This window comes from Lepisma saccharinum, chromosome 3 (assembly GCF_977018435.1).
Source record: "Lepisma saccharinum chromosome 3, izLepSacc3.1, whole genome shotgun sequence".
NCBI classification, from domain to species: domain Eukaryota; kingdom Metazoa; phylum Arthropoda; class Insecta; order Zygentoma; family Lepismatidae; genus Lepisma; species Lepisma saccharinum.
In genome coordinates, this window is record NC_139231.1 from 139,661,535 (window position 1) to 139,682,739 (window position 21,205).

The window sequence follows — 21,205 nt, forward strand, 5'->3', positions numbered from 1 at the left end:
TTGTAGATGATGGGCTCCATAAATTCAGAATTAGGTTTGAATGTTGCAATGATGCCAGTTTGTTTATGAGTGCCTATGCCATTTGATTTGGTGATCATACCCTCAGCCACATTACAGTGAATATTCAGAGTCTCTATGGCTAAGAATTTAGGTATATTCATAGCAGTGTGTTTGATGCCTGGTTCAAGTTTTGTATTGTTCTCAAAGCCTAACAGCTCTCCTATAGTACCCAGATCCACTGTTTCTGTAGCAGATACAATCTCTACTCTGTGAGTGACAGAATTTTGAGTTAATACTACAATTCTGGGTAATTGAGCATTTAGAGTGGAGAGATTATATTGCCCTGGAGTGATGACAATTTTTTCATCCCCTACTGCAATTGTGTTGTTGTGGTGTGTAATATTGGGGATTAGGTACATGCCATAAAATGCCCTGAGAGCTATTGTTTTGGGATACACTATTTCATCATGCAATTTGAGTTTCAATATTGAATTTTGGCTGGTGAGATGAAATACCCCCATGATGTTTCAGATACCACAAGGCTTTTTGAAAATCTTCAATTGATGGTTTATTTATTTGAGACATATATCTAAGAACAGATAAACACAAATGTCCGCAATTAACATCTTTGAAATTTTGAACACGGGCATTATTGTAATAAAGATTAGATGAATTTAAATATTTTATTAAATTTTCAGGTGGAACACCTCCAAATGAATCAAACACAAATGCCTCATCTTTTAAATATTTAAGATAACAGATCCAGTGAGTGCCCTGATTTTTTAACTTATCCAAATTAACAATGCCACACTCTTTGTTGAGTGGTTGTTCTGGTAGAGAATCAGACATGTACACACCTCTAAAATATTTGATGCCCAGTGGCTTGATTAAAGCTTCAATATCTTGGTTTGTAAGCGGCTCTTGTTTTTTTTAAACTTATTCATGGCTCTCTTAACACCTTTGCCCTGTTTCTCCATTGCCAGGTTATGGCGCTTCAATTCATCTAATTCTGCCCTATTCTTTTTGGCATCTATTACTGTTTTTGCTATGGCGGCTGATCCCCCAGCCAAGCTCCCCACAGCCCCAAGAGCAGCTAAGATGGCAGGGATGGTAAATATGAATCCCCCCACATGTGATTTTTTTCTTGATTGCTGTAATTTTTTTAATTGGGGGGTACTAAGTAACAATTTCATACCATGCCCCTTTGCAATACAAGAATTTTTTTTCTTGCGCTGCTTTTTGGTCAAAAGACTGTCAATAGTTTTAAGAGATTTGAGACCTGCATAAGGTATTTGATACATAACACCCTTGGCCTTCATTGTAGGTTTATTATATACATATTCACAACCCCCACCCCAGTTTTTGTTTGGTGCTCATAGCTATGGTGGTTCCCAATGCTGCTATTTTTTCACTCAAAGAAGCATCTTTGCTTACAAATCTGCCAAATGCAGCCTCTTCTAATTTCTTGTCTGCAACATGTCTCTTGTCAAGATCAGAATGTGTGTTGTATGCAATATCATGGTCTCTACAAGCAGCATCTAAGGGATTAACACCAGGATCCCCTCTGTTTAATCTATGATCCAGTTTTGTGCCTGGACCACAATACTGATAACCTGGAATATGTAATTCAAATGGCAGCTTGTTTATAATGTCATTAACAAGGCCCCGACCCTCAGAAATATTCCAAAATTTAGGTGGTAGAGTATTAATAATTTTTATGAGATATCCAATCCCCTTAGTGTCATTCACTATAAAATTAGACAATTTGGTGCTTATCATGTCCATAATTCCAACCTTTTCATTGTAAAAATTGTTGTTGCCAGCATTTTCCTCCCCAGCTATCACCAATAACCTATCTACAAGTTTCCTGACATCATCAACCCAGACAAATTCTTTAGGCAGGGTGTTGTATTGTTTGATTCCACTGCCAGTCTTGATTTGTGACCATATGGGCTTGATTAAATTGTTGTATTTTGCCCCACTGCTAGACTTGACTCTTTTTTGTGTGGGATCATTGTTCTGGTATAGAGCATCTGATTTTATTAATATTTCCTTGTAATCCTCATAATCCTGATCTGTATAGCTGCCAGGCCTTTTCCTAGTCATCAGTTCCCACAATCCAGGTGTGCCGGTGTACTTAACAAAAGCACCTTTTTCTCCAAGTCGAGATTCTGAATATACAATTATATCATCTCCCATAAATGTTACTCTGAAATTGCCAATTCTATGTATGATGCTACCATCAAGCTCTGTGTCGGCATATAAGCCAAACACCTCATCTTTATTGTCTTTAGGTGTGGTTAAATATTTTTGAACAAGAAGACCCAATTCAATAGGATCCTGACTAGCCTCAATTCTTCTAGGAGCAATAGGACTAGGTGTATGAATACTGGAAAGTGGGGTGAATGGATAATCTAATATGTTCCTTGCAGCTACAGGTACAAGCTCTGTGATCAAGTTTTGATTTTGCTCTGTAACAGTTTTGATATTCTTACCTAAATTATTAATAGCATCAATTACAGGCTGTTCTGTTTGTTTGTGTTTTTCATAAATTCCTCGGTTCTCTGATTTCCATCCCTTAAATCTTTTTACAAGATAATCTCTTAATTTAAGATCATCAATTATTGGCCTTTTCATGGTTATTTATTTATGTTTCAATGTCTAGAAAATTGTTAATTTTATTTCTGTATTTGCCACTATTGGGTGTTCTTGTCATATCAATTGTGACAAACCCATAACTGTCCTGGTTCCAGCACTTGCTGCAAAACTTGGAAAAATCATTGTAGCTCAAGTCCCCACCTACATATTCATCATGTATGTGTTTGAGGTTGGTATGATCTTGATGAAACACACATATAAAATTGCTATTGTCTCGGATCAGCTGCTTGGGTATTTTTGAAAAAGTCTGTGCCAGGTAGAAGCAATCAATGTTTTTGTGCCGGCCCTGTGTAAAGAAATTTCTAACCTTGTTTTGATTATCCAGTATAATGTCATCAAACACAACAACAGAATTATCGAGACATTCATCAAGTGGCTTAACATCTGGTTCAAAAGTGGCAATATCCAATCCATCATATAGCTTCATCAGCTGCTGATATTTTAATTGTTCCAAGCTCTTAGAGAAGATATACAAGTGCCTGTTTTTCCTGTCTAACCAGTTGGGTGCCAATAAAAAATTATCAACCATTAGTGTAGTTTTACCACAAGCAGATGGCCCAACAATAAGACACCTAATATTATCAGGTAGCAATTTGCCATTTCTCTTATTCTGTTGTTCAGGTTCTGGCAGCCTTTTTATAACATCCCAGGTGCTCATATTATTATTTTGTTTGCATCGATCCAGCTGTGTTCTGGAAGTCCTAGCCATTTGACAAGTAACTTGTTGCCTTTTCTGCGGATGATTTTTTCTATGAGATATGTGTCAGGCTGTTTAGTTTTGCTGAGCTCTTGTTCATAGAACCTGCCTTTGAGAATTTCTCCTCGGTGATCCTTTATTATATATGTGTTAAGGGTCCCGGGTTTAACTTGAACCACTGTAAATAATTCAGTGCTCCAGTTTCTTGTAAAGCCTCTCTTGAATAAGTGCTTATATTTGCTGATTCTTACTTGATCACCCACCCTGTATTTGGCCTTTCTTGTTGTTGGCTGATATTTAGGATAATAAACAGTGCTGATCAATTTTTGCTCATCAGATGAAGTTACTTCAGAGGGTTTCATGTTGATTGTGGAATGGACAGAGTTGTTATATTTATGTAGAAGTTCTGGAAGAATATTAATCCATTTATAATTACCTTGGAGGGTAAATTGTTTATACATAAGATTTTTTAAGGTTCTGTTGAATCTCTCTACAATTGAGGCCTTGAGGTCACTGTAACTCGAATAATGTTTTATTGCCTGGCTTTTAATAAATTGTTGAAACACTGAATTATAAAATTCTTTGCCATTATCTGTTTGCAAATAGCGCGGGGATCTTCCACTCTGATTGATAATTGTTCTCAAAGCTTCTGTAACACATGCCCCAGTCTTGGATTTGAGTGGCACAGCCCAGGCAAATTTTGAAAATGTGTCTATTACAGTGAGTAGATACTTGTGGCCCTTGTTGATTTTGTCTAAGTTTTTCAACTGTCCACTTGCCATTTCAATCAAGTCGCTTTGCCATAAATCATCTATGCTTTTTGTGACTACTGGGAGTCTCTTAAAATTATGTCGGGCTTGTCTGTGTAATTCATCAACAATAATTTTTCTAGACATAATATGTAAACAAGAATATTGCAACTATGGGGTGTTCAGCAGCTGATACTGCAGGATTTTCTAAATATAATTTGTCTCCAATTTGTATTTTAAATTCCAGAGTGCCATCATCTTCAGTATAGGCTGTTTCCAATGTATTGGGATCTGTAAAATCCTCCAATTCTACACTGGTGATTTTCACTTTGTTATCAGCATTTGTTATTGATAAGGTAGGGTAGTGGTGTGCCTGTGGCTGTAGCCAATATTTGATCTTGATTGGTCTCAATGTGCCCCCAACAAAAAACTGATAATAAAATTGTGCAGGGGACAGCATATATATTTTGCCACCTGGTGTAAATGGAGAATCATATTCTTTGTTGGGGATGCTGTACAATTCAAGAATTACTGTATGTTTAGGATTTTCAATTATGCCTGTTATTTCCTTTTCTGCTGTGAGCAATCTGCTTGTTACAGATTCAAGGTGCTCATTGATGGTTCTAACAACATCATCATGGCCTGGCTTGATTTTTATGTCCACAACAAGTTTCTTGTATTGTTGCACAATTTCTTGGAGCTGGGTGGCAAAAACAGACAGAACATTTGCTTGATTGGATTCCATGGTCCCTAGCTGTTGCTTGATATTAGCTACAATTTGTTGCAAATTTTCAACAATTGCCAATTTTGAATTTTGAGCAGTAAGATCATGGACCTGTCTTCTGATATCCTCAAACGGGGCATGCAATTCATTAATATGTTGATTGGTTGGTAGAGTGGCCACTGTCTGAGTGAGATGTTTGATCTCTGCCTGGATATTCTTGATATCTTCTGTTTTCAATATCCTATTCACTGCCCTCTTAATATTTTTAAGTTCCTGTGATGTAGGCAAATTTGACACTGTATTTTGCAAAAATTCAAGTGCCAATTTCACAGTGTTTAATTCAGATGCATCGGCCACATTTTGCATAGCATTTTGGAGCAGGGCTATATCTGCCTGAGAGGGTGTGGATTGTTGTAAAATTTCAAGTTTTGTTTGAATATCATCAATCAAGTGATGAAAATGAGATAGTTCAGATTCAGTGTTGAGGTTTTCAAGCTTTGTGATTTGTTGCTGGACACTGACAAGGGTATCTACAATACCGGGCAATCTGGATTCTAGTACATTTGCCAAATCACTTTGCACTGCTGCTATTGTACCTTCAAGATGGGTTATGGAACTTTGAATTTTTCCAAAATCTTCATATGTTTCAAGTTGCAACTTAATATTTGCCACACTCCGAGTTATTGCATTCAAAGCATCAGAAGATGGCAAATTGTTCATAAAATTTTCAAGTGTCTCAATTTTTTCTTTAACCTCGGCTATGGCATTGTTCAGAGGGTCCAGATTAGGTATTTGGAGTGACTGAATCTGTTCTTTTAGAGTGGAAATCACTAGATCAAAATCTTCTTGTGATTTTATGCTTTTGACAATTGTTTGGAGCTGTGCCTGGACATTATTTATTTGCTCTTCCAATTGCTGTTTCAATTGCTCAGAATTGGTGGCCTGGGTCTTAAATTTGGCTTGAAGAGCTGCAACAGCTTCTTCCAAACTTTGAAAATTATCCAATGTAGCCAGGTCAGTATATTTCTGAAGCAACAATTTGAGTTCAGAATCAATTTTAAGAAGAGGGTCCATGCATTGTGATTGCAAATTTGTAATTTCTAATTGAAGACTGGCATTGAGTGTGGTTTGTAAAGCTTGTAAATCACTTCTTAATTTCTTGACTCTGACATCAAGCATCAAAATCTCATCACTGTGATCTTCATGTCTTGTATGGCCAAGAATATCATTAGGCATTTTGTTTAGTAGTTATTTATTATAGAGTATCTGATTCTTAATTCTATAAAAAAGGGTATAAGCTTATCATAGGATCCAGGGACCTCAATATATAAGCAGTCACCAGCAGAAACAGTATAAACAGTGCCAGAAACCATGTTTGAGTGCTTAATTCTGTAAATATTTCTCCCTACTGAAATTTTAACATCACCCTCAGGGGTTGTAATAAATTGCAATTGCCCACCTACAGGTAATTGGTAATGATTTAAATTATTGTTAAATATGTACAATATTTTGCCTGTTTCATCATCAACATCTGTAAATATGCTGTTCAGATGAATAATTAAGAAACCACTCAGTTTAGACAGCATATCAGAAGAGGGTTGTGGTGTTGGCAGCTCCATAATAGCCTGTTTTTTGAACCCAAATAAGTTCATAGGCATGTTTATTTATTTCAAATCATGCTCTGTGCTTGTGCATTGATTGCCATTTTTCAAATCACAATGACCCCATGGTAAAGTATGAATGCCACATGATAAAATGCATCTCTTATCATCATGTGGGTCCAGAGCCACTTTTCTTACAACATTTGAAGTCAATAAGTGATCCACACTCTGAATTCTGGATTCTGATGTTTTGATTAAATTCTGGGATTTGAGGCAATTTTTATAATCCTCAAATTTAAGCTCTTTTTCCACAGCTACTTTGCCAATACCCTTGGCCTTTTTAGCAGCAACACCACTACATGTTTTAAAACTGTACATCTTGGCACTTAACCCAGCAAATTCCACAATAACATCACCAAGTGTCTCATCTTTTAACTTGCCGGGCACTTTTTTGTTGTGGGGTTGAATATTCAAATGGCCTGGCAATTCACTGGTATCAAAATATTTAAACAATTCAGGCTGTGCCATATCTTGATAAACATCTTCTGTTTTAATATCAAGAATAAAACTATCCGTGTCCATGTACATCAATTTTATATTATCACCATAAAAAGGTTTCAACACATCATAATACAATATTAACATATGTAATTTGGCCAATTCCAATATTGCAGCCCCTACATAAATAGGTTTATCAAACTTAATCTTTGTTTTTTTCATGTTGAAAAGTGCCATATTTTCATCATAAATTCTTCTATAATTGAAATTAGGCTTTGCAACCAATTTTTTGCTCAGGCTGGGGTCAGTAATTATTTTAACATCGGTATGTTTTCTGACATTTTCAATTGTTTTGCCATATACAGAATTGACCATCAATTTAAACAAGGCCTTATCAAATTGGCTCTTTGCAGATGTTCGAAGCTCCGTGTTTGTATCAATGTATGGTTTCAACCATTCTGAGTGCCTGAACCTCAAAACTTTGCCAATTTTGGTCACTTGAACACCATGTTTCATCAGGAACTGGAGGTTTTTGTAATATATGACATAACCCTGTTTTGGCTCCAGTGTCATCATCAATTTCCTCTGTTTAGAGCCAGGTGAGCACTGAACCTCGGGAATTGGGGGCAGATCAGAAAATTTGTTGTGTAAATGATCTGGAATTGTCAGATCAACCTCTAAGAATAGGCCATAATTACTATCATCAAAGTCCTGAAGATCTTCAATATTGAAATCTTCAACCCATTCAAGCCCTGCATATGGCAGTTTTTGCATCATGGCATGACCATAGAGGCTATTTGCATCTACATACACTATATAATTTGATGGCCGTGCTGGATCATAATCAGGAATATATTTGTTATTTGCTTTGATGGCCGTGCTGGATCATAATCAGGAATATATTTGTTATTTGCTCTGGCATATCTCTGAGAACATTGCACCATCCCCCCTCTTATACCTTCCTCCATAAACAGATACATGTTCTGATCTTGGATCAGATCCAATGGCATTTTGGTGTTTAAAAACATTGCATCCCATGCTAGGCCTGGGGCACTGTAAAAATACACTGGATCCAGTTCATAATTTTGCATAGAAGATTTTCTGAATGCCTGCAGTATATCAGCTAAGAGGGTCACATCAAGTTTCAAATAAGCCATGTGATAATCACCAAATGTCTGGCATTTTAAATTGTTCCACATCAACTGGGCATGATGATAATCATCATCAGTGATTCCAGATCCTCTGATTTTGCTGTAAAACTGTTCTTTTGGTGGCAAAGAACATTCATCAAATTTAGAAAAATCTGTAACATAATCATATGGATATACACCCTTCCGCCTAATTAATTTCAGGTCCTGATTTGGAAACAATGCACGTGTGATTTTGAATTGATCATCAGATAATTGAGTGGCCAGTGTAGCCAGGCTAGCAGATAAAATTCTGTAAGAATCAAGAAATCTTATGTGAATAGGAACACCATTAACTTTAATTATTTTGCTAATAGATATATATTTCTCATCATTTTCAGCTAAAATATTTAAATTCTGCTTGTCAAACCCCTCATATCTGATCAAATGATGGAAATCATAATTGGATGCTCCATGGCAAAATATGGGGACAAATCTTGGTCTCTTGATCTTAATATTACAGCTATTACACAGGGCCATTAAGAATTTACCATCTGTATGAGAATGGTGTTTCACCTTGATATTTGTATCTGAAAATTCAGAATCACATACCGGGCATTTTTCTGCATTGTTGAAATCTTCAATCTGTTTCTCTGTTAAAGGCAACATGGGTTTTGATTTTAATAAAATATTAGATGCTATGTCACGGCACTCATTTTCTATTTTATGTGCAAATATTTTGATGGCATCTGGTCCCATGTATGAATATTCTTTACTAACAACACCATCCTGTACAACCACATAACAAAAGCTGGAAGGTTCATGTAGCTGGTATGGTGTAATTGAAGATTCTTCAGGATCTGGATTGCAGGATGCAAGAGATTTGAGGATTGATTCAAAATCACAGACAATATATGCTGGGTGTTCCAACAAGGCTTCAAACTTTTTGAATTTGCAATTCTCACTTGGCATTGGCATCACCATATGAACAGGTTTATGATTGCCACAATATTTCAGATGCTCAATTAACTTGTTTTTTGCAATTTCTGCATTTACTTCCCGAACCCCCTTCACTATTTTTTGACCATCAAATACACATAAACATCTTCTGCACAACTTGAATATTGTATTGGATTTGTCTAGTTGTGTTCTCACTAAAGCTTCAAGATTATGTATCAGAGTGTAATGATATGTGCCATCCCCTTCAATTAAGAGCAGATCAATCGGAACAGCAGAATCATCATCAAATGTACTGATTCTGAGAGGTTCTATCGAGCAATTGCCAGTGGAGCAAATAAATACATTAATAGATAATTGTTTGCCATTAATATCCCGGGCCTTTTTTTCAAATTTATCAATATTCTGTACAGACATTGGATATTCTAAACCCTCCATTGCATCGTCAAAATCATGTTCATGTTGTTTGTAATAATTTATTCTCTGAGGATTTCTTGAAACTGGAAACAAAGCAGCTAATATACACCACAAAAAGCATTTCTGGTCGGTATTTTTTATATTAACCACGGCTCTTCTGTTTTTAATATTATCAGGTAATGGCAAATATGTAGAACCTTGTAATGGGCTGAATTCAGAAATATTAACATATAACCTGTGTGGAGAGCCGCATAGGCTCCATCCAGACTCTTTTGCTGCAAATTCAGAGTGTTTAATGTTCAATTGATCTATCAACCTGCTTATTATTGTGTCTGAATTTGCATTTGAATATACAGGTACAGTTGCTGTTATGTGGGGCTGTATAAATTTTGTGCCATTTGGTTTCTTATATTGAGTATACAATTTGAGAGACAGCTTATAAGAGCCATTTTGTGCATTTAGAATTGCCTGCACATCAGGTTTTTTACTGTTCAAAAAATTCTTAATGCCACATCTTGGCTCTGATACAAACCGATAATCCCTAAGTTGGGCATTAAAACTGCTATGGATAGGTGCATAGCATAGCTGCTTTGCAGGTCCAGCATTAACAGGTGCTTCATGCTTCCTTTTCAGACCAGATGTGGATGGTTGTGGGGGCAATGTTGATGACTGTGCAGAGCAAGTGCCTTTATGTTTATATGTGAAATATTGCATGTTATATTTTCTATTGCATTTGGGGCATATTTTTGTGGGAGTTCTGTATTTGTCTGGGTCACAAATCTTTTGGTGCTTGGCCCAATTGGGGCTGGATATATTCTTATTGCATTGATTACAATATTTTTGACTTGGCATTTTTGTTGTTGTTTATTATATACAATTTCCTGGGATTCAAATCAAAATTCTATACTGGATAAAAATATCAGTTGGGTTCAGTACTGTGCTTTGTGTGTGTGTATGTGTGTATGTGTGTGTGTGTTAATATTTTTGGCTTTGGTATTTATATAAAATTTCTTGGGGTTCAAATCAAAACTCTATACTGGATAAAAAATATCAGTTGGGTTCAGTGCAGACAAAAAAACTGCATAGCTCTATGTCAATTAGTTCTTGAGATATTGTATTTAGGAACCACTTTGGCAGGAATAGAACTGCCCGGGCAGGGAATATTGATCCCACAACTCCTCGGGGCGGGAATCTGAGGAACTGCCCCGAGTATTGATCCGTGCAGTGGAACTGGCCGTGCCGCAGCTCCTCGGGGCGGGAATCTGAGGAACTGCCCCGAGTATTGATCCGTGCAGTGGAACTGGCCGCGCCGCAGCTCCACGGTGTGGGAATCTGAGGAACTGCCCCGAGTATTGATCCGTGCAGTGGAACTGGCCGTGCCACAGGCCCTTTTTCCCCCCTTTCCCTCTTTTTGCCAAAAAATTGGCTTTTATGGTATCAATGTATATTGTTTCTATGACCTTACTTGGGTTATTCCGCCAAATTATATGCTTCAATTCTCCTATACTTTGGTGGAGCCTGTTCAGGTTCTGCCCCCCACTTGTGGGTTCCACTGCCGATCCAGCAATGGTGAAGAATCTGCACTGTGCCCTGGCTTTTATAGTTTTGTCGGACCAATCAAAACCTTGCTTTCAAAATTTCTGTTTATTAATTGTCCAATCTTGTTTATTCTTGTCCTGTCTTGTTGAATTTTGTTTGGACTGGTCCTAACCTGTAATATTGTGTCCTGTCTTGTTGAATTTTGTTTGGACTGGTCCTAACCTGTAATATTGTGTCCTGTCTTGTTGAATCTTGTCTATTCTTGTCCTGTCTTGTTGAATTTTGTTTGGACTGGTCCTAACCTGTAATATTGTGTCCTGTCTTGTTGAATTTTGTTTGGACTGGTCCTAACCTGTAATATTGTGTCCTGTCTTGTTGAATCTTGTTTGGACTGGTCCTAACCTGTAATATTGTGTCCTGTCTTGTTGAATCTTGTCTATTCTTGTTCTGTCTTGTTGAATTTTGTTTGGACTGGTCCTAACCTGTAATATTGTGTCCTGTCTTGTTGAATTTTGTTTGGACTGGTCCTAACCTGTAATATTGTGTCCTGTCTTGTTGAATCTTGTTTGGACTGGTCCTAACCTGTAATATTGTGTCCTGTCTTGTTGAATCTTGTCTATTCTTGTTCTGTATTGTTGAATTTTGTCTATTCTTGTTCTGTCTTGTTGAATTTTGTTTAGACTGGTCCTAACCTGTAATATTGTGTCCTGTCTTGTTGAATCTTGTCTATTCTTGTCCTGTCTTGTTGAATTTTGTTTGGACTGGTCCTAACCTGTAATATTGTGTTCTGTCTTGTTGAATCTTGTCTATTCTTGTCCTGTCTTGTTGAATTTTGTTTGGACTGGTCCTGTCTTGTTGAATTTTGTTTATTCTAAGTTACACTGTATAAGCAGAAATAGTAAATATGTGTGGGTGGGTGTGCATGGCTCATATGAGTATTTTTGGCCTAGTTTTAAGTGTGGCCAAAAAAAAATATCAAGAGGGGCATATTTTTGACAAATTTATGGACAACAATCCCACAGAAGTGCCTTTTGTAAGTATAGGCACATCAATCTGAGGGGGGTTCATACTTTCTGAGAAATTCCAGAAGGCATTTTTACAAAAATCTTGGATTAGACAGGGTTCCACACTTGAGCAAAATGCTCATATGGGCATGTTGAGCTAGTTTTAAGTGTAAACAAATCTGCCTGAGGGGGGTTCATACTTTCTACACTTGTAAGTGGTGCTCATCCTATATACTTTCCCACTACTTTTACATTTTCTGAAAATCGCTGTTACAGTAGAAAAAATATAGAAAAATAACATATATACTTATAATGTAAACAATTAATATACTGAAGATACATTTATATCCATTTTAACATGTTTTCCATTCTTCCTGTAAGGGGGCAATTTGGTCATGTAAATATTTAGGTTCTTTATTGTTCAATAACAACAATGCCTAACACTTTCTCCTATTTTTCATGTTTAACCAACTAAGTTCCTGTAAGTACGGGAAAATATGTTATCTTCTTTTGACATTCAGTATAAATCCTACACAACTGTTTTGAAGTTTCTGTAGCTTGTAATTTAAGTTATTGTTGTTTATAAATTTTTTGGGGGAAGCATAATCAATTTTTGGCATTACAAGTGTGTTGACCAGGTGAGTTTTTGTTTCTTTGCTTAACATGTGCTTGAGTGAAAAAAGTGATTTTAGTTTCGCTACGAAGTTTTTAACTTTTTGTGTGACGTGAGAACCACAGTGCAGATTCTGATTCTTGTTCAATATTATGCCAGGGTTGTATGCTGTTTCTACTTTCTCTATTCTTGAATTATTCAGTGTAGGGAGGGGGAGTTTTAATTTTTCTATCTGCCTCTCTGTGTGAATTTTGGGGGAAGAAAGTGTCTTGCCCCCTCTAAAGTCGATGGGTATGACAATTTTAGTTTAATTGTAACTTCATGTTCCCTTTTCACAGCCTTTTCACAGAAACTATTAGATGTAATGAAAATAAACAATTAAAAATGAACATTGGTACAGGATAACCAACTCTAACAAATGTAATACTAATACAATACAATGTAATGTACAGTATTGTATATTGTAATACACTGTGCATTACTTCATAAAATATATTGTACCTGATCACTTGATAGTTAATTCCATGTGTTATATAATTTTAAATTGTAGATTACCAGCGTTCAGATGCATTCAATATCTGAAAATTGATATCTTTTATATATTTTAGTCATTGGAAGTCCATTGAGAGAGTTAATGCAATGCTTCATTGTGATTTTCAAATTTGTGTTACAAACCTTTATGCGGCATTGTCTTCCATAAATAAGCAAATATTATGCTCAAAACAGATATGTATAAAGTAGTTACATTATGCAATAAGAATACTGAGAAAAGATCCAACACAAAAGTAACAATTTTGAAGAAAAATTCAGTATTTAAGTTATTACAAATTCCAAGTAAACTAGAACAAAACCAGTGGCGCAACCACAGGGGGCACAGGTCATTGCCCCCCCCCCAATGTTGGGCTGAAATTAGTTCTGGGTGGGGCAAACACTGATGGCCAAGTGTACCTGCAGGGGGCAATACCACCTGCAACTTCAAATTGTATGCAAATAAAAATACCGTTCGTAAAATTTTCTTGCTCGCTTCGCTCACAATACCTAATTTTCTTAGTCTTACGAAGTTCAGAACCGTAGCTAGGGGGCGGCGGGAGCCGGCCCTGAGTGCCGAACGATCTCAGTGAAAATCAGTTGTAAGATTGATCGATTGATTTTTGGTTTTAAGTCCACTTTACGCACAGAAAGGCTAATCGGGACTGGACGTACAGTTTAAAGTGGTATCCGAACCACTGTGCCATGTGCCTCCACGTATCGAACCTGGGACCCCTTGATCACAAGGCAACGATGTTACCACTCCACCATCGGGGAGGCACAAAAGTTGTAAAAGAGAGAATGCATTGGCAATCCGTGAAATTATTTGCACCCTATTAAATCAATATTGATTACAGCCTGCAAAAATATTTGGTTCAAAAATTTGAAAGAGTGAAATAAGACTTGTCTTAATTGATTTTGTTTTAAATGCATGAACAATTCTTTGGAGGAAAGGGAACGTGCACATTTGAGAGACAATTTATGTAATTTTCCTGTTAGTTTATTGTGAGATGGATGAATTTGATGTGTAATGTATTTAAATAATATATGATGTATATAATATGTATTAGAGAAACTTTCAATACGTACAAAATTTAGTGACCATGTCTAGGGTTACCAGATCGCTGTAAGGGAAATGTAGGACATGTTGTCCCAAAATGTAGGACATTAAGTCAAAATGTAGGACACAAAAGATTCTCAATAATTAATACATATTTCTATAGAACACGTTAGAAGTAGTTGTAAAATGACACTTTTCAGTTTTAAAAAATGAATTCTTAATGAATTTTTAAATGCAAAATTTCAAAACTTGCAATCATACTAATCAATACATGATTTAAGTGATACTTCTCAGAGGAGACATTTTTTTATCAAAATTTCATGTTTAGTCAAACTATATTTATATTAGAGTGGACAGTCGAACTCTTTGAAATTATAGGGACCAGTACCAAACATTTTACAGACTTTATGAAAAAAATAATTTCTCTTGTGAGTCTGTTGTGTTGATTGTAATGAAAGAACTCTCTAAATATTTGAATTATGACCTGTAATGGCAAACAAATATTCAGCAATTACCATAATTTCAAATGGTTCCAGAAGTTTCATCTTGGGAAGTTTTTAGGGTACTAGTTTACTATCCTTCGGACAGATTTCTTCATTTCTACAGAAGAAACTACTTACCGTAATAAGTTCCTGTAGTATTGTCGAACATCGGGAAGGTGTTTTGCGTGAAATTCAGGTAAGTTTTCCGTATCCTGGAAACTGATTTCTTCAAATTTAAAAATTTTGGGCTCATTTGGGGGCAGGTGACTCCGGCCAATTTCTAACATGTCTTTAACAGGGAGTTTATAGAAAAAGCCGGGGAGCCGGAGCGGAGCGGAGATGGGGTCGTGTTAGTGGTTGGGGGCGGTAGGTCAATTACCCCAGGGGCGGAGCTCAGAATCGCTGGGAAATTTGGACTCAAAAATTTCAAACGAAAATAATTTTTTACTTTAAATTTCCCACCGATTTCGGGATGGATAGCCCCAAAAACCATTCACGGAATGTTCCGCGAAGCAGATGGGTAAGTACGAATGTCAAAAATTGACGAAACTCAGAAGTTATAGGTGTCCGAAGGATAGTAAACATTTACCGTTTTTAGATCAATATCAGGGTGTCTACCAAAATAATACATCCAGAATTCTTGACTTTTCTAGACCTTTTTTCCCCGTTTTTCTTAACTTTTATTTATTCGACCCCTACTTAGGTAAAGTTGGAAATTAGTAATTAAGAAAATAAATATTTATTTAATGAAAACCCCTACCAAAGGGCCAGTTAAGATAAAAACTGAAGCTGAATTTGAGAAGAGAATTAGATCTGCTCTCTCGTATTAATGTATCCTGAACTGTGTTTGGCAGCAAGCGAGGCTTTGGCGTCTGGACTCTCAGCCAGTATAATCTTATGTGGGGCTTGTATCGGTTGTCGCTATATGTTTGTGATTATCCCTTTATCCATCTTATCATAAAAACCATTCATCCTCATCTTCGCGATTAGCCAAAGAGACAGAAAAAGTGAAGTAAAATAAACTAAATCAACCAATCAGTCATTATGATAGCAAGAATTCTTGACCACAAGAATAATTTGTTGCCTTTTTATTGACTCTCTTGATCTATTTGTTGATTTCTTTTCTTTTTCTTGACTTCCAGGATTTTCTTGACTGGCAGATACTCTGAATAACTTTGCTCTCTAAACCCCTGCTTTAAAATCAATTTATATTGAATATTGAGTAAGAATAGACAACACCTTGTTCCATCAGTATAAACCCTAAGGCAAGAAATTCTGCTCAGGCATTGAACAGTGGCGTTATCAGAAAGTGGTCCCAAAACTTTGTTCATTAATTGCTTCCATTTTCCCGTTTGATTAATACCAGGACAACTTTTTTTATTTTTGGGCAATGACTGAATCAAAATAAATTTCACTATTGAGATTTTAGACAGTCCATAGACTTGTAACTTGCATGATTTTTTTCTGTTACGTATTTTCCTAATTAATATTATATGTAGGACATTTATAATATTTTTCAAATTCCTCCCGGACGCCGGACATAAGGCTAAAATGTAGGACATGTCCGGAAAATCCGGACGTCTGGTAACCCTAACCATGTCGCTCCATGTGAAACATAAATCGTGCATAAAAGTTATACATGTTAATGTAAAAAGGAATTACAGGGTGGCTCAATAAGTCACTTAACACCCCCAGTACAAGGTCACTGCAGCACGCAACATGGAAATGGTGATGACCAATCGTTATCAGGCCAAGGGGGAACCACATTGACGCCACCCACACGGTCGGCTGCCATCTTGATGTCCGCCATCTTGAATTCAACTTCAGAATTTTAAATGGGAAGGGGGTCGTGCGACATATCAAAATGGGCTAGAATTTCACGAGAAATGCAATGGTGAAGGTTTTTTCGACGTATCTTTAACCAGTAAAACGTTATGACTGAATTCTTGTACCAATTTGCTCTTTTTCGAGGTGTTAGAAAAATGCCTTAAAATTTGTTTAGCGCTTCGGTAATGCATCGAGATCAAAGTGACGTCTGTGGAGAGACGTTCGCATGCCATTGCACATTATTTTAATCGGATACATCCACGAAGAGCTGCGCATTATGAATGGTTGTCACGAACAATTACAGTGTGACGCTTACATTGAATGAAAAGTTATGAAAAATTTGATGTATTCTTCTCTGTATTAATGCCATGGATGGCTAAATTACGTTTTCTACCCATTCTGCGTATAGATCATGTTATTCAATATACCATCTTGTCTGATTATATCAGGCTTATATATTTGGATCTTCAGTTATTACCTTGGCAAAATCTCATTCAAATATAAAAAAGTTACTGTTTTTTGTCACATTTATGGTGCAAAATGGCCATATGCACCAATTCACCCATAAATTTTAATTCATTCAATCTGTTTATCACTTTCCTCATTCTAATACTACTCTTATTATACTTAATAATATAATAATACTTATTATTATTATTATTATTATTATTATTATTATTATTATTATTATTATTGTGTCCTTTCTTCCATTGCAGTGTCATCTATAGGGTTTTCTGTTGTGCTGAGTCTAGGTTTCTGGGGATTTATTTTATTCCTCATATATGTGGTGCTTGTCGATTGTATAGGAGTTGGACTTCTCATAGCAACTTTATTTTGGTAAGTTATAATTATATAAATTTCTTATTAGAAAAATAAAACAGAAAATTGTACACCTAATTGTATCTTTGAATAAAGCATCCAGAAGATGTAATTTGTAAGTGAAATTGTTTTGGTAATTTCATTCCTAATATATATATATAATAAATTCAGTATTAAATTATAAAAATATTTCTTCTGCATGTTGACTGCACCAAGTATGTTTTCCAGAGTTTTCCTGTGATAAGTTTTAAAGTGTTCCATCTTGAAATATGTGACTGGTCGTAGAGATTTTGTAAATCATGTGACTTCATTGTGACACATTATTATTTTGTAAATTCCTTACTTCTATTTCTTTTCAACAGTCTCATTTCCTTCAGCTTTATATTGCAACTCTTTTTTGTAGAGTAGCTGTTTCATGTCGTTCTTTAATTTCTCTTAATTTGTGAGACCTAAAATTCTTTTCAAATGTACCACTGTCTATATCTTTACACTTGCAACCTTCTACATCAAAATGTTCTTTTTCTTTTTGGATCTAGATATTGAGACACTTTCAGTGCACAAAATTATGTTATTTGTGTGTTATTGTTCAACTTCTGGTGCATGTCCAATTTTGACCTGAGCATTTGTTAGATTCCACTAATTGTTAACTGCACGATTTGATTTTTTGATTTGATTTGATTTAGTTTATTTTACTTCGCGTTTTGTGCCTCTTGGCTAATTTGCGAAGATGGGGATGAGTGATGAAATGATGAAATTGATGAATGGACATTCACAAACAACCAAGCACGACCGGGATTCGAACCCGGGACCCTTGGCATCGCAGCGCAATGTGCTAACCACTGGGCCAAAAGCCCGGGCGTTAACTGCACGAAATGACACCTTAATTTAGATGTTATTTCTGCTTTGTGAGAATGTGTTTTGTGTTCTCCGCATTCATAGAAATACTTCTCCGCAAGAGAATTTGTTTTTCAACCTGCTTATGCAGAGGCTGAGGGGTGGCTACTGATGGGAAATACTCTGGCCTATACATTAATAAAGCATTATGAGACAGTACATAGTGATGTGGGTCCCACTTTTTAAATGATACATCCTTTGCTGATTAGCCTTTTTGCATAGTAAATGCTAAAAAATAGAATCCTTCACATCCAAATATATGTATATCCATGTTGACAAATTCTAATTGTCGTTTGATAATACCAGCCTATGTCATCCATTGTTGCTTCATTATTTCATGACCAATGAAGTGACTTTGCAACCTGAACATTATGACAGTGTCATTGATGAAAACAAGAACTGTGCAGTTATAGTGGTTGCACAATATGTACTAACTGATAGTGCTTAAACATAATTTATACCTATCAAGAGGCATTTAATTCTAAGATTGTTTTCATTGTGATTCAAGTCAAGATTTTCTTATTGTGCTATTTAAATGTGTGATGATTGCTGGCTTATCTTTTTTCCCCAGGTTTATTAGCAACAAATATTTGATTAAACCCACATGTCGAGATCAGGATGTGGAGTGGGGATATGCATTTGATGTGCACTTGAATGCCTTTTTCCCCCTTCTGATTATTCTACATGTTTTTCAGCTATTCTTTTATCATGGTGAGTGTAGTTTATTTTATTGTCTTTCATGCACGTAAACTTTTGCAAGATGATAAAGTAGATAAGGGAAGAATTTTGACAAAAGATGCAAAATCATATAATAGTTATTTTTACCATTTTTTATTTTTCTTGCGATGTTTCGTCCTGGTTTCCTTGAACTTTTTCAAGCTTACACCAAGATAAACACACACATAACACACAACCTTACATGGCTAGTCACTCTACACTTCTAAGGAATGTGTAGTTTGTACCCCCATTAAAAATAACTGTATTATATTATTGTGCATCTACAAGAAGTGGTTATGTGAACTTTTAAGAAGAACATACATTTTGACAAAAGTTACTCTTATGCAGAGAGTTGTGTGTGTGTAATGTCAGGAAATAAGTTCATAATATGAGTGTGGTTTTAAGTGCACTTTATGCACACTAAGGCTACTCTGGATTGGACCTACAGTTTAAAGTGGGATAAAAACCACTATGTGTCTCCACCGGGTATCAAATGTGAGACCTCTCGATTACAAGGTGACTACGCCATCAGGGAGCTTCAGTCTCATTGTTGAACAACCCAGTTGTGGCTAACACAACCCAGCATTAACACGTTGTCAAGGGAAATCGAGATGTTTTGAGAGGACCACGTCACTGCCCTTTTCATAGCTCTGTCATTACAGAACCATGTTAGAAGTGAAATTTCATTGCACCTAAGGCCAGCCGTACACCAAACCTGATGACGTGACACAATGTGAAGAGTCATCCTTGTCGCAAACCATCTCATGGAAACTTTAATCATCAGCTCTTTTGAGCAACCACACACCAGGCGAAACATTTGACTTGAGTCACCTTGCGATGGGTTGCGACAAAACAATGAAGGTTTGTGGAATTTTGTCTTGCATGGAGACAGCTTGAGACAAAATGCTCTGTGCATGCTCAAATGTCACTTCTTGCCATTTTTTTTAATGATGCAGCACTTCCTATATAGTTTCACAGGTTACTTAGCACAATTTTCGCTATTGTGCTAGCTCCAGTATGAAAGTAGTAATGAAGGGAATGAAATTGCTGTACCATCTAGAATGTAACAACAGTACTTCATAATATCAATTTTTATCTTGAAGGTTCGCATAACCACTTTTTGTACATGCAAAATAATCGCACAGTTATTTTTAGTGGTTTTTATTTGATTTTATCTGTGACGTTTCGTTCTGGTTTCCCAACTTTTTCAAGCTGCACATACAACAACACAACCTCACATGGCTAGTCACTCATCACTAATAAGGAATGAATGTGTGTCCTTATTTCCTCCTAGGTAAACTGCTTTTTCCACCTTGCAGGTGTCATAGCTGGCTGTTTCACCCCCTCCCCTTCATCCTGTAACCTACTCTTCTTGTCTTCCCTCCCCTCCTCCTTCTGGTGGCACTGACCTTCCCTTTCTTCTTGAACTGATCTGGTAAGGTGAAATCTTCGATTCTTGTGCAGAAAATTAAAAGTGGCTCTGGAAACTTGACCAACTTGTTCTCCACATGCTTTTTTATTAGTTCTACACATTTTATTCCAATTTCCCCTTTGTTTTTGTTAATTTTCTCTCCCCTGTTTATGCATATGTGCTTTGTCTCTGCCACTTTCCTCTCTATTTCATTTTCCTTCTTATCCTTCATTTTTACTTTCTTAATCCTGTGCCCATTTGTCAACATATGCTCACTCAATGCTGTTCTTGGATCTTCCTCTTTAATGTCTCTCCTATGTTCTTTAATTCTTTCGTTGATGCTTCCCCTGTCTCTCCTATGTACTTGCTTGTACATCTACCACATTCTACTTCATATACCCCTCCCATTGCCAATTCATCACTCTCCTTCTCTCCTTTGTATTAATTAAACTATTTGTTGATGCTCTTTGGTGGCTTGAAGGCTGCTCTTAGACCATATTTTGCATAGATGTCCCTTATATTTTTCTCCATCTTTCTTCTGAATGGCACACTCACATACTTCTTCTCGTCCTGTACATCCTTATTTTCTTCTTCTTTTTCCTTATTGTTTCTCCCTTTTTCCAAATTACTTCTCTGTTCTTCTTATGATGTGAATTATATCCCCTGCTTTGTATCCATTTTCCTGTGCTGCCTCCATTATCCACTTCATTTCTCTGTCATAGCTTGCTTTGTTGTTGCATAATCTCGTTTCTCTCCGTACAAAATTCTCCCAAATGTTGTCTTTGGTTCTCCTTTCATGTGCAGATTCCTTGTGGATATACTTTGTCCCCGCTAACTTGTTATGGTACAAACTCATATTTGGGGCGTGTGCGACTTACTCACA

At 36.3% G+C, this 21,205-nt stretch overlaps 1 protein-coding gene across 4 annotated transcripts in view; it reads left to right on the forward strand.

The window, feature by feature from the left end:
* Unc50 (Unc50 RNA binding protein) overlaps window positions 1–21,205 on the forward strand; it is a 156,807-nt gene that overhangs the window by 121,451 nt on the left and 14,151 nt on the right. For all 4 annotated transcript variants that reach the window (XM_083119539.1, XM_083119541.1, XM_083119540.1 and 1 more), the window contains exons 5-6: window positions 17,198–17,318; window positions 18,766–18,905. In XM_083119539.1, coding sequence (XP_082975665.1) covers window positions 17,198–17,318; window positions 18,766–18,905 — 261 coding nt within the window. The remainder of the gene's footprint in view (window positions 1–17,197; window positions 17,319–18,765; window positions 18,906–21,205) is intronic.